The following is an 18,404-nucleotide window of genomic DNA, read 5'->3' as shown; positions in this document are numbered from 1 at the left end:
AGTAATAGTGCAGTAATTTCATTTAGCGTTAAAGAAAAATGCAAAAGAAAAAAATACAGCATATTTTTAAATACAAAATTAAAAAGAGAGGGTTTATAGAGGGCCAGAAGTTCATGAAAGGAGATAAAGAGTAAAGCTTCGAAAAGGATAAGCGGAAAAAGGGTTGGCACAACTTTGTAAGTCTCAGGTGGCTTAGTGCTGCAGCGAGTTGTTGCAACACGAACAGTTTCGCTGTTTCAAACAAGATTTCCTGTAATAAATTATTTTTAATTTAAATTATTCTGTAAATTAATTGGAGTAAAAAGAATCTAATAGATGGTGCTTATTTAAATCTCAATTTTAATATAAATCAAGATCAATTGCTGTTCAAAGAAATCTTATATGTCCGAAAAACACTAGAGTAGTTGCTGAACTAACTAGCACATCAGTAAAAACATTTCTCATATTCTGAATAAAGCAGTATAGCATAAATGAATAGCTTTTGGCTAGTCCTAGATAAGCTTTAATGACAAGATGAAGCTAAACCTCTCATTAGTAGATCCAGGGAGCCGGGGGGAACCCCGACCTCTACTTTCAAATTTTTTTTCTGGTGCCCTCTTTCCCTATTTTTTTTTTTTAGAATATTTTTGTCAATTATTGGCACCTTTGCCACATTAAACCCCCCTCCCAAGATTTTGATCTATGGTGTTCTTGTCACATTGGCCTCCTCCAAGATTTTGCTCTAGATACGCCCCTGAAACCTCTGTTAATTTTGGTGTTTACATTGCCTTTATGATCAATAAGGAACTAATTAATAGTTTTGGATTTTGTATTGACTTGTTGTTTTAGTTTGTTTTTTTTTGTTGAGGAAAGATGTTAGTCATACAGCAAAAGTCATTATTCTGAATTGCTTTCTTTTTTCAAATTAAAAAAAAAACACTTTCTTTCAACTGAAAGTATGGAACAACAATAAACGAAGTTACAACCTTTTTCCCAGGTAACGTGGGGGGTCATTTCATCCCAAGAGGCCAGTTTACTGATCCTTTCTACTATTTTGAACAAAATAGGTATCTCTAAGTGCGTATTGATTTAGTATTTCTGTAACAAAAAGAAGCGCCGAAATTTTATATATGTAGAATCAACAGAAAAATTCAATTCTTTTGATACATTAATTGCTTTCAAAGTTCCTTTTTCTATACTTTCTATTACTATTGGGCCGAGAAGTTCCTTACTTATAATTCGTTGCTACGAACCATTTGAAAATAATGAAAGGGTAGCGTATTCTACCTCTGTGTGAAATTTTGAATGACTAGAAAGGTAGTGCGCGACACTATAGTCTGTGGTTAGTTTGCCTCTGACCCCCCCCCCTCTCCTTTATCAAAAAACTTTTGATACATGTGCTGTATAAACTATCTACTAGCTTTGTTCTGTTTTTAATTTTTTTTTTTATTTTCCAGGGTTTAAATGGCCGTTTGGTTTTTGCCATTGCAGCTGCTGCAATTGGATCAGGCTTCCAGCATGGTTACAATATTGGTGTGGTTAACGCACCAGGAAAAGTAAGTATTAATTTTAACGTTAAAAAGTGTCTGACCTATTCTCTAAATTAATTAAAAAAAAAACTTTTTCAACAAAACAAGTTTTTCCTTTCACATAAAGCTTACCCTTTCACGTAATTGGTACATTTTTGATGATTTCTGCTGAATGAGTAGTAGTAGTGGTGGTAATTTAAGTTCACTTCCAAAATAAAAACATCGCATTGTGTCTTTTGGATAAAGATTAATTAAAAAAAACTTTTTCCAGAAAATAAGTTTTTCAAAGAAAAGTAAAGAACTCCATTAAACCAAAAATGAGCAAAAATAAAATCAAATAATCTACCAAGCGTAAAACTACCACAAATCAGCATCGATAAATAAATGAAACCCAAAACAAACAGACATTACAATAAATAACCGAGTCAAACTCAAAACGAGTAGAGATTAACATAAGTTGGGCGCAAAACCCCTATGCCTTGCCAAGCCCAGAACATAATTTGCCCTTCAATGAAAAAATATAAATGTTTTTACTTTCATAACTTTAATAAATCAAATAATATTAATATTTTGATTGCTAAATATCAGGAGATGTATATTACTGATAATTCACATTCATTTGTATTTTTTTCAGTAAAGTGCAAATTATGTTCTGGCCTTGGGATTGGTTGTTTCCTTTTAATCAAATCAGTAATTTCCTTACATAGGATTTCTCGGCCTAAGACTTTACACTGTCTTCTCGGCCTAAGTGCTGAATTATTCATCCTCAGCTCAACTCAAAGATATACTTTGGACTCTGCCTTAGATACATTTTGACTTTTCAACTATTGACTTGTCGACTACATAAACTAACTGGCTGTTCTTCAATCAATATTTTAAACAGACCACATACGAATTTTAGGACCAAATGAGCCCTCCAACTTTCTACGATCGGTACTGCTATATTGTGACGTTCTTTACATAGATATATATTACATTAATATTGTCAGTAGCCGTTTATGTTTAGTGCATTGGAGAGAAGATTGATGAATATAGCCATCTTTTTTAGCATAATTTAGCTTAGTTTAGACTTAAGACGTCAATTGTTACTTCACTCAGACAACTGAACTTTATTTCTTATAAGATATTATTTCTTATTTAGATAAGATATTTTTTTGAGCTGACTTTATGCTAAAAGATAAATTTATAAGAACTAACTTTATTTCATATCAATTCTAATTAATTTAGTATTTACTACAAATGTTTCATTATAAATTTTTTAGCTGTATTTTCAGTCTGATCCTGTCCATTTTTTCATATTTTCTCGCTTGTCTTTTTTTTTTATAGAAATGGGAATTTGTCTGTTCTCTCACTTTTCGATACTATTTCTCTATTGCAGCTTGAGACTAAATTTTAATGTATTTAAGCAAATTTTTATCTAAGTGGCGGTTCTGGCCTGTCCTGGGCCGGGGAAAAATCTATATCAGCCCCTCTCCCCATCTTCCCCCCAAAAATTAGCCCAAATTAAAAAAAATCATATTAACAATTTGTTTTCAATTCATTAATTAATTAATAATTTAATTTTTAACTATTTTCTGTTTTGAATTTATTTTTATTTTATTAATTAATCGATTATTTATTCTTTATTATTATTATCTTAACTTAATTATTATTATTTAATAAATTTTATTTTTAATTTATTTACATTAAATCAATCAATTATTAATTTCATTCATTAACTGCGCACCTACTTTATTTTAATAGAAATAAATTTCATAAATTACAAAATGATCATAACTGTTCATAAGAAATTATTTATTTGACATTTTGTTCTGCGTCCAGGGCAAGATTCCAGATTTCTGCGTCCAGGGCAAGTTCCCCCTATCTCCCCTTGCTAAACAAGGGCGAAATTTGCTATGAGGCAGGGGGTAAAAGTTTATTCAAGACTTCATTCTCCCCCCCCCCCCCCCCAGATGAAATACTGTTTCTTCCAAAATGTTGTCAAAACTAAGATAAAGCTGCATAATTCAAGCATCAACAGAAACAAATAAGTTTTTTAGTACACATTTACCTTTGTAGTACTAAAAAGTACCTTTTATGATTCCAAATGGCCCAGTTTTTAGTTTTTACTATCATTTTCACTTGATCTGGAAAAATTGGCTCCAACTTCTCCCCCCCCCAGATTTTAAAGAAATTACGCCACTGTTGCAAAACCAATTACTGCTTTAACTAGTCTATTTAAGAACATTTCTGAGTTTTGCTCGCTTAATTATAAAGAGTGCTGCGTATGTCTTGTCATTACCCTTGCAATGAAACTTGGCTTGACAATATATTCATCTTTTCAGCTTATACAAGAATGGATTAACTACACTGATTATGTCCGATCCAACTCTACGGTGGTACCAACAGAAGCCACAATAACATGGATTTGGTCTGTGGCAGTCTCTGTCTATTGTATTGGAGGAATGATTGGTGGCTCCTTGACAGGATTCTTTGCCGAAAAGTTTGGCAGGTAAGAATGAAGGGTATTTGCATGATTTTTTTGAACCTAAGAATGTGTATAGATCCCTAGTGTTACCGTAGAACAAAGCATACCAAGAGCAATCAAGTTTTTTGAAGTTTGGACCTAAGACAGTGAAAATGATATCTGACTGTTTGAAATAATGGTTTATTGTAAATTTAAAATTAATAAGTTAAATGTAGTCCGAAAACCAACTTCTGGTGGAAAAAACATTCATATGTATATTAGGATAAAAACATGCTAAAATATATGATGGCAAATTTAAAATAAAATTGAAAAAGCGCAAGTCCTCAGAGTTAGCTAACCAAACCAAAATAAGATACTTTTCTGAAATCGACACCAAGTAGAGTATAATGAAATATGATTGTTTCGTGATTTAGCGGAAACCCAAACATCCATAAATACCTTTAAAATTTAGTAAAAATCTGAACATTAATTTATATTGAAACTGAACACTATCAGAACATTAATGAATCTGAACATTAATTTTTAATGAAAACATCCACATTTTTGCAGTTTATAGGGGCACCGGGCACAAAATTAAAAATTCATGTGGGTAGAAAATTGGTACACAGAATCTTATGAATATAACACCAAGCATTTGAAGAAAATGTAACTTTTCTTTGAGGGTGTAGTTGCCTTTTGGAATCCATAAACTGTTAGCGTTTGAATTTTTACGGGCGAAATGTGTTGTCCACTTTGAATAATGAGTAGCAAAATACTGTACTAGCATGTTAAAAAGTTGAGAGGGAGCAGTCAATCTGGACCAGTAAAAGATAGGATCGGTTTGAATTAAAGTTATCAAGTATTTTGGAGTAGGTTGCATAGTTTGCATCAAGAAATGGCTAATTGTAGAGAGAGAAAAGCCAATACAGATAGTCCAAGTATTTGAGAGGCAAATGTTTAAATGACTTGGGCACGGGTAAATGGCAGGAGTGGGCATGACTCTCTTATTATACACATACTTGTTGTTTAGTTTTGTCTGCCTAGACTCTCAGGTATGCTAACCAAGAATTTAAGATTGACATAAGACCGTTAGATTGCCTGTAATGAGAGGCAAGCAAGACACGCTTGCCTATGGTCTTAAGAAGGTTGACCAAGAATTTATAATTGACATAGTTAGTGATAAGGAAAGAGTTAAAGATAGGTGGGTGGAACGTTTTGCGAATTTGCTAAACCGGGATAGATTCACAGAAAAAGATATAGAGTAAAACGGAAATTTTTATGACACCTTGGATGTGGAAAAAGATTTATTTTGTGAGAAAGAATTAGTGACAGCACTAGAAGGATTGAAAAATAATAGGTAATAATGAGTTTTTTAAATATTTTGGCTATGAAGATAGAAATATGCTATTGAAAATAACGAATATTTTAAAAAAGTGGAAGCATGTAATGATTTTAGGAAAACCTTAATTAAACTTCTGTATAAGAAAGATGAAAATAATGAGTGTGGTAATATATATCGATCAATTGGACAGATTCACTTACCTTGGTAGTATTATTAATAAAGACGGTGTGTGTCTTGAAGATGTTAAAATTAGAATAGCCAAGGCTCAGGGTATTTTTTCACAGCTGAAAAACGTTTGGAAGTATAGGAAGATAAGTTTGCGAACTAAGATTAGAATATTGGAAGCTACAGTGATGACAGGGGTCAAATATGTTTTTTAAAGCATGGGCACTCCGGAAAACGGAGGAAGATTTGCTAGATGATTGAAATATCCAGCGAGTCTATTCTAGACTGAAACACATGGTTTTATTTTTTAAGGATGGGGTATTTTAACCCCAGCGTAAAAATTACAGATAAATGCTAAATATAGTATTTAGTCAATTAAAAAACTTATTACGGACAAAAAACACTATTTCAAAGCCGTTTTGTTTTTCAGGAAAGGCGGGCTTATTGTCAATAACATATTTGCTATAATTGGCGCTATTCTCGAAGGCTTCTCATATTCTGCCAAGTCGTATGAAATGCTTATTGCCGGAAGGATATTCATTGGAATTAATTGCGGACTCAACGCCGGATTGGCACCCATGTACCTTAGTGAGATATCTCCAGTCAATCTCCGAGGGGCGGTAAGATAGCTTCGTTTTATTGACTAGAATTGAAAGGAAGACTTTCGTTTTTTGTTTTCTCTTTTGGTGTTCCTAGAGGAACGGCAGAGCTAATATTTGGTCATCCTTCCCCCTTTCAACGATCCGGAAGACCATGACCCGGACCCTGCAATTGAAAGAAAACACCTTTTTGTTGGGTTCTGTAGGATGTTGCGCAGCAAAATTGATTGTTCTTAGGATAAATATGATTTGACTATTGTTCTAGCTTTTATAAATTGAACTTGTTTAAATGGCAAAATTTAAAAATTGTAAATGGCAAATTTTGCCTTTTCAAGATTTTTTATTTCAGCTCTAACTAGGGTCATTCTTTTTTTCTCCCTGCTACACCGATATCCCAGGCAGTCAGGGGTAGAGTGTATTTTAATATTGCTGTAAATTTTATTGTAAGAAATCTTTTTTATAACTACTTTAAAAACTTGAAACGGAGATAATTGCGTGTGAGACAATCAAGGGTTAAATTACTTTACAGCTCTGGATCAGAAAACCAAATTAAACATTCCATAACATTTGAGTTGTTTTTTTGTGGGGGGGGGGACTGTTCAATGGGTAATATAACTATAACAAGATGAATGAATTACCTCAATAATTTAATGGTAGGTTCAAAGATAATTACAAAGTAATGTAGATTATATGCATGTGGTTTATTTTAAGCAATACAAAAAAATAATTTATGTCGGTTTTGAAAAACATAAAAGCAGTCATTATAATGGCTAAAATACATTAGAATTTTCACCACCCCCGAAATACTCTACATAAAATGCCGGAAAATGACAAGATTATATTTGAAATCACTTGAAATTGATAGCTAAAAACTATGTCTTCATTCTGTCTTTTCATAAAATCAGTAAACCTTTTCAAATAATTCCGTTGAAATTTTCTATATTTAAATGGAATAATTCAAAGATAAGTTTATTGGCTTTTCCAATCAAAGTTAGCTCCAGTTTATAGACTAAATACACAACAAGTATAAGAAGACAGTGAAAAGAGGGAGAATAACACGTATAAAATAGACGGCACTGAGATTTCTGTCCAAAACAGGCATAATTCAACTACAAAATCAAAAACTAAACCTTATTGTTTTTTAAATATTTGTTTAAATATCGAGCCATTGAAAAAAAAAATAATCAAAACAGGAAAGTTTGTTTAACAGTAAAATGACATTAAAGTCAAAAAAAGGGAGGGGCAGAAAATATGAAGATTGATTGGAAGGATAAAGCTTGGCCCTTTTCACCGCCTGGTGCAAATCTCAGAGTCTCACATATTCTGTCTTGCGCTCCTCACTATCTGAGTCCTATGAATGAGCTACTTCTTATTCAATGTCATGCTCATGATTTTGTTCCTTAGAGGGAGGTTAACAAAATAGTCTCAGAGGGGGGTACCAAAATAATGAAGAAGAAGGGGTTAACCTTCCGTAGAATTTGTCTAACGGTCTGGAATTACTTGATTTATTACTTGATTTTTTAAGACAACTATACAAGTGGAAGAAATATTTTGGGAGAGGAGAACGGGGTCCAAAGTTGGCATTCTCAGTAACGACAAAATGGCGCAGTTGTATAAAAATTTAATTTCCCTTTCTTTAATAATGCTTTGTTCTATCAGCATTTTATTTGGCTAATTTTTATTCTGCGATTTCTTGTTAGGTTGGAACAATGTATCAACTAATTCTGACAATTTCAATCCTGATATCTCAAATTTTGGGAATGGAAAACATCATGGGCACTGAAACACTTTGGCCATATCTTTTGGCATTCACAGCTGTGCCTGTCCTCTATCAAGTTCCTGCACTTATGTTTTGTCCTGAATCACCCAAATATATTCTTATTACCAAGGGACGAGAGATGGAGGCTGAAAGAGGTAGGATTTGATATTTCTTAAAAACTAAGTTATTGATATAATATTTAAATCAATCTGGAAAAAAGTTGTATTTAAATAAACAAATTTGAAACGAAACCTTTAATGGTAGATAATATATACAATTGGAATTGGATTTTTTTTTTTTTTATTTAATTGCTATGCATAGAAAAAAGTAATAGGCTGTCAAAATTATTGATTTTTATGGTTTCCAGCATTAATCGTCAAAAGGATGTATATTGCTGAATAAGGGAGTAATACAAGGCGTGGGTGTAACTGACCAAGCAGAGTGACCAGTGCCGCTGTTGTAAAATAGCTGCCATGTCACAATTTAAGTATAAACATATTCTGTTCAAAACACACTCAAGAAAGGAACTTTTCTTTAACTATGTTCTGAATACGTTATTTCTATGCTGGCTCTCTTTACAAGAGTTAGTTAAAAAATTGTTCCACTTGCAAAGAAGCCCATCCATTTAAGGAGGGCCCTGACATAAATATATTTTTTAGGACGAATGTCATATTTGACAATGTGTCACTAGACAATCTTTCATGTACATACACGCTTTCAATATTGGATTCTATGGGCTATGGTTTGCTTTGAACTTGATTACAGCTCCAGGGAGGTACACGGGGACCGAATTAAACCTCATACTTTAAAATATTGGAATTTATGTCGAAGGATGTCTTTTGATGAATAAGGGATGAATGCAAGGCGTGGGTATAATTTACTGACCAAGTAAAGCGGCCAATGCTGCGCGAAATAGCAACGATGTCAAAAAATCTAAGTATGCACCTATTCAGTTAGAGACACACTAAAAAAAAAAATTAATTCGAATTAAAAAAAAAATTAAAAAAAATTAAGTATGCACCTATTCAGTTAGACACACTCAAGAAATTTTTTTTTTAAATTTAAATTGAAAAAATTTGAGTATGCACCTATTCAATTAGAGACACACTCAAGAAATTTTTTTTTTTAATTGAAATTTAAAAAAAAATAAAAAAAAAATAAAAAAAATTAAACTATGCACCTATTCAATTAGAGACACACTCATGAAAGAAAATTTCTTCAACAAGATTCTGAATACGTTATTTCTATGCTGGCTCTCCTTACGATTTTTACGACAGTTAAGATTTTAAATTTGCTCCACCTTCAAGGAAGCCTAGCCATTTAAAGAGGGTTTTGACGGAAAATATAATGTCAGGACGATTGTCTATATGTGACAATGTGTCACTAGACAAACTTTTTATGTACATACTCGCTTTCAATATTGGCTTCTATGGGCTATGGTTTGCTTTATACTTGGTTACAGCTCAGGGGAGGTACACGGGGACCAAATTAAGCCTCATACTTTAAAACATTGTAATCTGTGTCGAAGCCCTTTTGATCTATTAATATTTGTTTAAAATAAGGTTAATTTTTGGGGTACGTGATATTTACAAACTTAAATGACGTGACCTACGACTCGCATGGTAGAAGCATTACATGTATTATGTAAAGGCTACCATGTGGTGCGTGAAGAGGCGGGGACGTATTGGAAGTTTGGCATGTATGGTGGAACAATAACCCTGTTACTTAGCATATGATCTTACCTCTAGTACCTTATATCTTTCTGTATATACTACCGTTCTTTAGTTCATCATTGTCCTTAGATCTTACAGCTCACTGATGTTAGTGGAAAGTGCATAGAAGGCCATTTTTCTGCCACATAGAAGATAGAATAATGATGAGAGAACTTTGTTGATGTATTTCCATCATTTTTGTTAGATCACTGATCAGAGCATATGAATGAAAGACATTTGCATAAAAAATGCAAAAGAAGTAAGATCTTAGTCCTAAGATTTCCATTAGAATCGTTTTCTGACAGAAGATGTAAGATCTTAGTAAAATAATGATCAAAATAACGCCCTTAATGATTTTCCCGATACACATACCAGAAGGTGAAGAATGATCGGTCTCTCCCTAGCAGAGTTGCAAACTGGACACATTCTATGTTAAAAATACATATTCCCATGTGCCAGGACGCAATGACGTAAGAGAGCCAGAATGGCACATTTTATACGTTTGGGACATAAAACACCCTAAAATTGATACATTTTGTAAAGATTGTATGGCGTAGATTTTTAACACATTTTGTATGACGTAGAGCAAAACATTTCCGAAGTGGATATATATTTTGGAAAAAAATGTCACTTTTCACCAATGTGGTTCTTTTCTCGTTTTTTTTTATCATCCAGATAGATGTCGTAAGTAAGGGTTTTCTCCAAAGTAAGGTAGTTACATAGTTATATGAGTTTTGTGCTTTCAAACTAAGTCAATTTGAATGAATGTGTTTTTTTTCGTTTTAACTATATTTGATATTAACTTAGAGCTTTGAAAAGGTACAAAGCGTCTTTTGGTCGGTAATACAACTAGTAAAAAATAACCTCTAGTTTTTGAGATTTTAAGATGGACACAGTTTAGCTGAAATAGATATTTCTTTTGCCCAGGAGACACATTCATCGACCAAAAATTTTGTAATTCTTCTCAACCGTGAATGGGATTTTCAAAATACAGCTTTCATATGCAGCCGCTAATGTTTCAAGACTTCTTTGCTGTTGATGCATTGAGGCTTACTAAATTGTTTTTCTATGAAGCATTTATTCAGTGTTACTAAAATATTCAAGTACATTAAATTTGAATATTTCTAGCGTTGAATTGGTTGAGAGGTACAGATAAAGTCGAAGAAGAGATGAACGAGATGAGGGCTGAGTCTGCAAAACAAAAACTGACGACTGTGATCAGTTTGAGGGAAATGTGGACAAACCCATGTTTGAAATCCCCACTGATTATTGCTGTCATGATGCAACTGGCACAACAATTTTCTGGAATTAATGCTGTAAGTACTAGCTATAGATATTCTTATTTGTCTCAAATAAAAACTCAACCACAAGGAGGTTCACTAGACCTACCACAACGTGCAACGTGAAAGTGCATAAGTAATTTCATACATTTAATTGCAAAAACCATAGAGGGTATATATTACTCAAATCTACTCCACTTTGAAGGGTCGGAGGCCATAGTCTCCGTAAGAAATCTGGAATGTTCAAAATAGGGACTAAAAAGAAGAATCTCAAAATCATGTTAAGGCTTTGTTTCTCCTTAAATTTTGGCCCCTTCTCCATTGAAAATTCCACGATTCTTGGAAATTCCAGAAATTCCGTAATTATTGTATCCAAAGGATTAGCAACTTAAAAAATAATATTGGTATTAGAGGGCTAGCACCTCATTTGGTAGGACCTTATTCAAAAGAGTCCGCTAACGTTTATTTTTAATCGTAAAGGTTTAAACGTAAAACATGTTCGTTTCAAATAAGCTGCAAATTAGAAATTACATTAAGCGGAAAACTACATTTGGGATTTTATATACGCTTTAATTAACTGTCTAATTTGTTTACCATTCATGTGACAACTGCAATTGCTTTGTAGACACCATTATAATTTTATAGTGAAGGAAAGGTTGACAAAAATTCCTATTTTAAGGATATGCCGTTTTCGGTCTAACTGAAGTCAGTTCTTCGGTAATTGGAGTAGTTTCGTTGTGTTTTATCTTTTGGAATATTTTTTCGTACGGGCACCAGCTTAAGTTTTATCATTTGAAATATTTTTGCGTACGGAAACCAGCTTAACTAGCATTTTCTTTCTTTTTTTTTTTTTTGCATTCTTTGGCAACTTTTATTCAATAGTTTAATTTAGAAGTTATATTAGCATGAGAACGAAGAACTGGAAAATAAGATTTGGATATTGAACCAAAACACCCAGTAGATTCAACTTAGAGTTGTAATTACAAATTTCGTTCGAAAAAATTTCAAATACTTTGTGAATCATGGTCAGAGTGAGTGAGTGAGTTCTTTATTTAAGAATAAAAATCATAAACAAAAAAACTACATCAACAAAATCTCCCCCATAAGGCTCCATGGCTGGGAAAGAACAAGGGAGAAAAAAATACCAACACAAAGAAAAATAATATAAACAAAATCCCCCCAAAAATAAATAAATCCAGTCACCCACCTTAATAATCCCCAGAATGACATCAACTCCAAGGGAAACCGGAAAAAAAACAAAATTACTAGCTAGAAAATCCCTAACATAATTTTTGAACATACCAAATGACTGGCAGCTTCATGTAGACACAGGAAACGTGTTCGAAATAATGTTGCAAGTTGTCAAAGGGTTGAAATCAGACCTCACTAATGGAATATGAAGAATCTGTAAACTGCTGGAAGGGTGGAGATGATAAGTCGATTGATCAGAAACAAAAGGCATAATTTTACATAGAGCAGCAGGAAGATGGCCGTGCAACTGTAAAAAGATGAAAGAAGAACAAGAAAGAAAATAGAGAGATCTAAACTTTAGCTCAAGCTGGAATCAGGGGTAGCATACAATTCCTGAAACATAATTAAAACACCTGTTCAACCATAGCATGTTATAAAAAAAGTAATTATCTGTTCATTTTTAGGTAATGTTTTTTTCAACAAGCATTTTTGAGGATGCAGGCTTAAACACACTTACCTCTCAATATGCCACACTTGGAATGGGCGTCATGAATGTCCTTATGACCTTTGTCTCTTTGGTGTTGGTCGAAAAGGCAGGACGAAAAACGCTACAGCTCGTCGGTCTCTCTGGAATGTTCGTCGTGGTTATACTTCTTACTGTATTCCTAGCCATCAAGGTAATTTAGTCCTTTCGTTTTGTTTATGCTTGTGATGACCATACACCAGGACAGTCCTTGGTTTATGGGTCCTGTCCCTTCATCACGGAAAGTTTAAAAAAGTCTTTTATAGCTTATTGACGTAATTGACGTAAAGGAAAAAAAAAGTATGACAGTTAAAAAACTAAAAGCTTAATATTTGAAAAATTAATATTTTATATAAATTGAATATTTATCTATATCAATAAAAATATTTCGCAATGGGAGTGTTAAGCTCTGTAATATGTTGGTTTGAAATGTCTATAAGGAGTATAGTGCTTATTTAGCCAAAGTTTCAAGTGGGAAGCATTTTATTTTCATTTATTTTGTATATTTTCCACTATTTGTATTATTTGTGTTTATTCTTTTTGTTCAAAATTAATTCAAAATCACATTTAACTACCAGTCATTACTTTGATAATCTTCTTTCACGTTATTGTGAGTTTAGCTAATAACTTTGAAAAAAGACAACAGATTTTAGATATAACGCTATTCTCAACTATAGAAAATGAACAATATGTTTTTTCAAGAAATATATTGATGTATTTTTATTTTTCTTGACTTGAACAGAGAACAGAGCTCGTAAGGTGGGATGTGTAAATAATGGGACATACACAAAACAAAGCATCTCGTCATAATAATAGTAATAATAGCAAAATTAACTTAATTAACAAAAAAAAGCAATAACAACAAAAGCTTAGAAAATAAGGATTAAAAGAAAGAAAGTAAGAAAAATATGCTGGGGAGAGTGGCATGGGAGGCTGTAACATCCTGGATACAAAACAAAACACATTAAGATAAAAACACCTTAGATAAAGGCATTATTGCCTTTATGTATTGTTATCTTTATTATTTTTCGTATTTATTATCTTTAAGAAGAATAAAAAATGTTGACTGTTGTTAAGATATAATATAAATCTTTAGCAATAAAAATAAACCCAAACACATAAACATCAAAATACACACACAATTTCCTTAAGACGGGTGTATTGCCAGTATTTTTTCAGGGTCCAAGATATATTGTGATTAGATAATGAGAATTTGTGAGGGAGTTTCCTGAGCAGTTAGATATCAAATTGAATAGTTTAGAATTTAAAAACGTAGAGGATGGGTAGAATATTTTTAGGGAAAGTAAATTTTAGAAAGTAATTTTAGGAAAAAATGTTAGAAAAGAACAAAGGAATATTACTGAAAACAATTTAAGTTAGGCAGTAGAGAGAAAGTGTTTGCACCAAAATTTTGGAGCTCTTATGAGAATGAGAGGGCAGTAAAGCAGGTAGAGAAGGCAGTAAAGTATTAATTAAGAAAATGCAAAATTGTGGCCACGAACAAAATCACCGAAGATCTGGAATATTGATTATGCTTGTAGACGTATCAGAGAATGTGTCGATACTTCTGCATTCTTAGATTAATTAACTAAAAAAACAAGTTTTTTTTAACTGAAAGTAAGGAGCGACATTAAAACTTAAAACGAAAAAGAAATTATTCCGTATATGAAAGGGGCTGTCCCCTCCTCAACGCCTCGCTCTTTACGCTAAAAATTTTTATTGTTTAAAAAAATAAAGTTGTGAGACAGAGTCAAACTTTAGCGTAAAGAACGAGGCGTTGAGGAAGGGATAGCCCCTTTCATATACTGAATAATTTCTGTTCGTTTTAAGTTTTAATGTCTCTCCTTACTTGCAGTTAGAAAAACTTTTTTTTTAGTTAATTTCTGAACGTTTTTGAATTAATGCAGCTTTGATTTTGGCTCACCGTACATGAATAATTAAAACGAAATTCGCATATTAATTTTCCTTTTTTTGGCTAATTGGCTTTCTCGAAATTTTGTTCTTTCGTAGCTTACGAATTAACTTACACATTACGAATTTCTATATTCGTGTGTTTATATTATGTATATTAAGGAGTTCGCTCCCTTGTCAATACCTCGATCTTTACGCTAAAGTTCGAATTTTGTTCAAATCACAAACCCCTGAATCACAAAGGCCGGATAATTAGAATAGATAGCGGTTAATTTAGCGTAAAGAGCGAGGTTTTGACTAGGGGGAGAACCCCCTCATATATGTAATAATTTCTGTTTATTTTAAGTTATAATGTTGCTTCTTACCTTCAGTTGAAAAAAGCTTGTTTTTTTTATTAAATTTGTGATCGTTTTTTAAAAAATGCTGGAAAATCTGGCCCCCCCGTGATAGAAATTTCCCTTTCCCCAAGGAAAGATCCTCCCCCGTAACCCCTACTCTGACCCCGACCCCCCACTAGAAAAAATTCCTCCTGAAAACGCCTGTATACTTCCCAATAACCAATACTATATGTAAACAATGGGCAAAGTTTATAACTTGCAGCCCTTCCCCCGGGAACAGTGGGGGGTTAAGTTATCCTCAAAGACATTAATTAGATTTTCAACTATGCTGAACAAAATTACTATCTCAAAATTTTGATTGAGTGACTTCGGGAAAAAATGAGCGTGGGAGGGGACAAAGTTGCCCTCCAATTTTTTTGGGCACTTACAAAAGGGCACTAGAACTTTTAATTTTCGTTACAATGAGCCCTCTCACGATATTCTAGGACTACTGGATCGATACGATCACCCCTGAAAAAAAAAGATCTTTCTTCTGGCAAAAAATACAAAATTCCACATTTTTGCAGATAGGAGCTTGAAACCTCTATAGTAGAGTTCTGATACGCTGAATCTGATGGTGTGATTTTCATTAAAGTTCTATGACTTTTAGGGGTTGTTTCCCCCTTTTTTCGAAAATAAGGCAAATTTTCTCAGGCACGTTACTTTTGACGGGTAAGACTAAACTTGATGAAACTTATATATTTGAAATCAGCATAGAAATATGATTCTTCTGATGTATCTATTTGTATCAAAATTCCATTTTTTTAGAGTTTCGGTTACTATTGAGCCGGGTCGCTCCTTACTTGCAGTTCATTACAACGAACTGTTTGATAACTGAAAAGTGTCTGTATTGAAAGATATGAAGATCTTATCCTTGTATTAGGGTACGAAATAAGTGTATTTAAGTGATTAATGCAATTTGAGAAAAAAATTCTGGGATTGGGGTGCTGTATTTTTCAACAAAAAATACTGCAAGTCTAAACAATTATCTGTTTTATAAAAACAATTAATCTTGAACCATGTGTGGGATTTATTTTATTTAATTTTATATTATATATTGTATAATTATGTATTACATAGATTTTATATTATAATCTACCCCTTTGCATTTCAGGATCTGGCACCTTGGATTCCATACATAAGCATTGTCCTGATTATTGCATTCGTTGTTGCCTTCGCCACCGGTCCCGGTTCAATTCCGTGGTTTTTAGTCAGTGAACTATTCAATCAATCTGCTAGGCCACTTGCGTCATCTATTGCAGTTACTGTCAACTGGACTGCGAATTTCTTCGTTGGTATTGGATTCTTGCCACTTGCAGTAAGTACAGTTTCTTTTAGCTATTTAATAATAAGGTTTTTTCTTTGAATTTACCGGTAATTTTTAAGAACTTGAAAACCCCCCATATATATATATAGGCCCTCGGCATTCGCCACGTGGCAGGCTTCTATATATGGATTCTCATTTTTTGAATTGTTGTAATCCATTGTTAAAATATACAAATATTTTTGCATTTACCAGGTTTTTGCTCATTACGCGATTTAATGTCTTTCAATTCTGGGTCTTTTCAAAGATATTTCATTATTAAAGCAAGTCCAAGTTCTAACAACGATTTGTACTAAGCTCCAAAATTTTGGCTTTATTTTTAAGGCTTTGAAATATACAAATAATTTTGTAATTACCAGCCTTTTTTGGTTCCTTATTCAATTAAATGTTTTTTCATACTAAAATCCACAGACAAAACCACAGACAATTTGCAAAACCAAAGACAAACCACAGACACTGCAAAACCACAGACAATTTGCTGTCTTTTCATACTGTAGTCTTTTCAAAGATATTTGATTATAACAGCATGTCTGATTTCTAACAACGATTTCTACTAAGCTTCAATCTTTTGGTCCTATTTTTCAAGGCTTTTGACTTGTTATAATCCCTTGTTAAAATATATACAAATATTTTTGCAAATTACCAGCTTTTTGACCAGTTTTTTTCTGTTTACGCAATTAAATCTCTTTTCATACTGAATTCTATTAAAAGACATTTGATTATTACAGCAACTCCGATTTCTAGCAATGATTTCTACTAAGCTTTAAAGTTTTGCAATTACCAATTTTTTGTTCTTTAGGCAATTTAATATTTTTTTCATACAATGTTTCTGTTCAAAAATATTTGATTTTTACAGCAAGTGTGATTTCTAACAACAATTTCTATTAAGCTTCAAACTTTCGGTTTTCTATTTTAAGGTTTTGGAATTGTTGTAATCCCTTGTAAAAATATATACAAATATTTTTGCAATTACCGGTTTTTTGCTCTTTAAGAAATTTAAAGTACATTCCATACCTGAAAATCTTCCATTTTTTCCCAAAAGTGTGACAACGTCATTGCAACAATGATGTATATAAAATGATGTCACTCACATCAATAGTTTTTTTTTATTTTTTTTAATAATTAAGTTTTTTGAATAATTAAGGCTCTTTTTTTAATAAATTTTTTAAATAATTAAGGCTCTTAACGAGCTTTTTAAATCGTTTTTTTAGGCCAGAATAAACCAGGATGCCAATTTTCTCGAAAACAACGATTTCTACTATGCTTCAAACTTTTTGTTTTCTTTTTAAGGTTTTGGACTTTATTTAATCCCTTGTCAAAATATATACAATACTTTTTGCAATTACCAGTTTTTGCTTTTACGCAATTTAATGTCTATTCATGCTGAATCTTTTCAAAGATATTTGATTATTAATCAAATCCAATTTCTAACAGCGATTTCTACTAAGCTTAAAATTTTTGGTTTTATTTTTTAAGGTTTTTGAATTATTGTAATCTCTTGAGAAAATATTTACAAATATTTTTGCAATTAAAAGTTTGTTTGCTCTTTACTCAATTAAATGTCACACTAAGTTTTGGTCTTTTAATTAAATGTCTCACTCAGAACCCTTAATTAAATGTAAAGAACTATTTATTCTATATTAATGTTCCTCTTTATCTTTAAGCAACTACTTGGTCCATATGTTTTCGTTATCTTCGCCGTCATACTTGCCTTCTTCGTTTGGTTTACGTGGAGCCACGTCCCTGAAACAAAGAACAAGACAATTGAGGAGATAAGTACCATGTTCAAACGAAGTTCAGACAACCTTGGGGTTTCAGAAGAAGCTGGCGCCTTCTCTAAAAAACAAAAAAAGGTAAAGGATACGGCATTAGACTTCGAACCCGAACCGGCGGTGCTGATCTCCTTCTCAAGGTCCTTCAGCCAGCGGTGTAATCCCAAGTCCAATGAGGGGATGGACCTTCATCCTCTCTAGAAGTTTTCCAAAAAACTTTAGAAAAACAATTTAACTTCTTGTTCTAATAACTTTTGTTTTAATAAATATTTATCATACCTTACCTTTTATGATCTACTGTATACATTCAAGTAGATAAATCATCCAAGAAGCTAACTACTGAAAGCAGTATTGATCTTTTAGAGAAAGCTTTACTGACAGTCAAGAAAACCAAATACTAATCTTGGAGCCTAGGGCAAGGGTTCTAAGTTATACCTTGGGGGCATATAAGGTTTTTATTGAAGGTATGGCTGTATATACTTTACAGGAGGTTCA

General features: G+C 32.6%; 1 protein-coding gene across 2 annotated transcripts in view; it reads left to right on the top strand.

Annotated features, from left to right (window-relative positions):
* The window catches only part of LOC148949608 (solute carrier family 2, facilitated glucose transporter member 1-like), a 236,082-nt gene extending 217,890 nt beyond the window's left edge, over positions 1-18,192 (top strand). For both annotated transcript variants that reach the window (XM_089093627.1, XM_089093628.1), the window contains exons 2-9: positions 1,437-1,535; positions 3,833-3,999; positions 5,892-6,081; positions 7,761-7,974; positions 10,660-10,847; positions 12,467-12,679; positions 15,928-16,131; positions 17,802-18,192. In XM_089093627.1, coding sequence (XP_088949753.1) covers positions 1,437-1,535; positions 3,833-3,999; positions 5,892-6,081; positions 7,761-7,974; positions 10,660-10,847; positions 12,467-12,679; positions 15,928-16,131; positions 17,802-18,110 — 1,584 coding nt within the window. In that variant the 3' untranslated portion in view covers positions 18,111-18,192. The remainder of the gene's footprint in view (positions 1-1,436; positions 1,536-3,832; positions 4,000-5,891; positions 6,082-7,760; positions 7,975-10,659; positions 10,848-12,466; positions 12,680-15,927; positions 16,132-17,801) is intronic.
* The last annotated feature ends 212 nt before the right edge of the window (positions 18,193-18,404 follow it).

Source organism: Artemia sp. Qi Xiang Cuo, chromosome 8 (genome assembly GCF_049724085.1).
Source record: "Artemia sp. Qi Xiang Cuo chromosome 8, ASM4972408v1, whole genome shotgun sequence".
NCBI classification, from domain to species: domain Eukaryota; kingdom Metazoa; phylum Arthropoda; class Branchiopoda; order Anostraca; family Artemiidae; genus Artemia; species Artemia sp. Qi Xiang Cuo.
The sequence above is the reverse complement of the archived record's forward strand: the minus strand, read 5'-3'. Positions and strand labels throughout refer to the sequence as shown.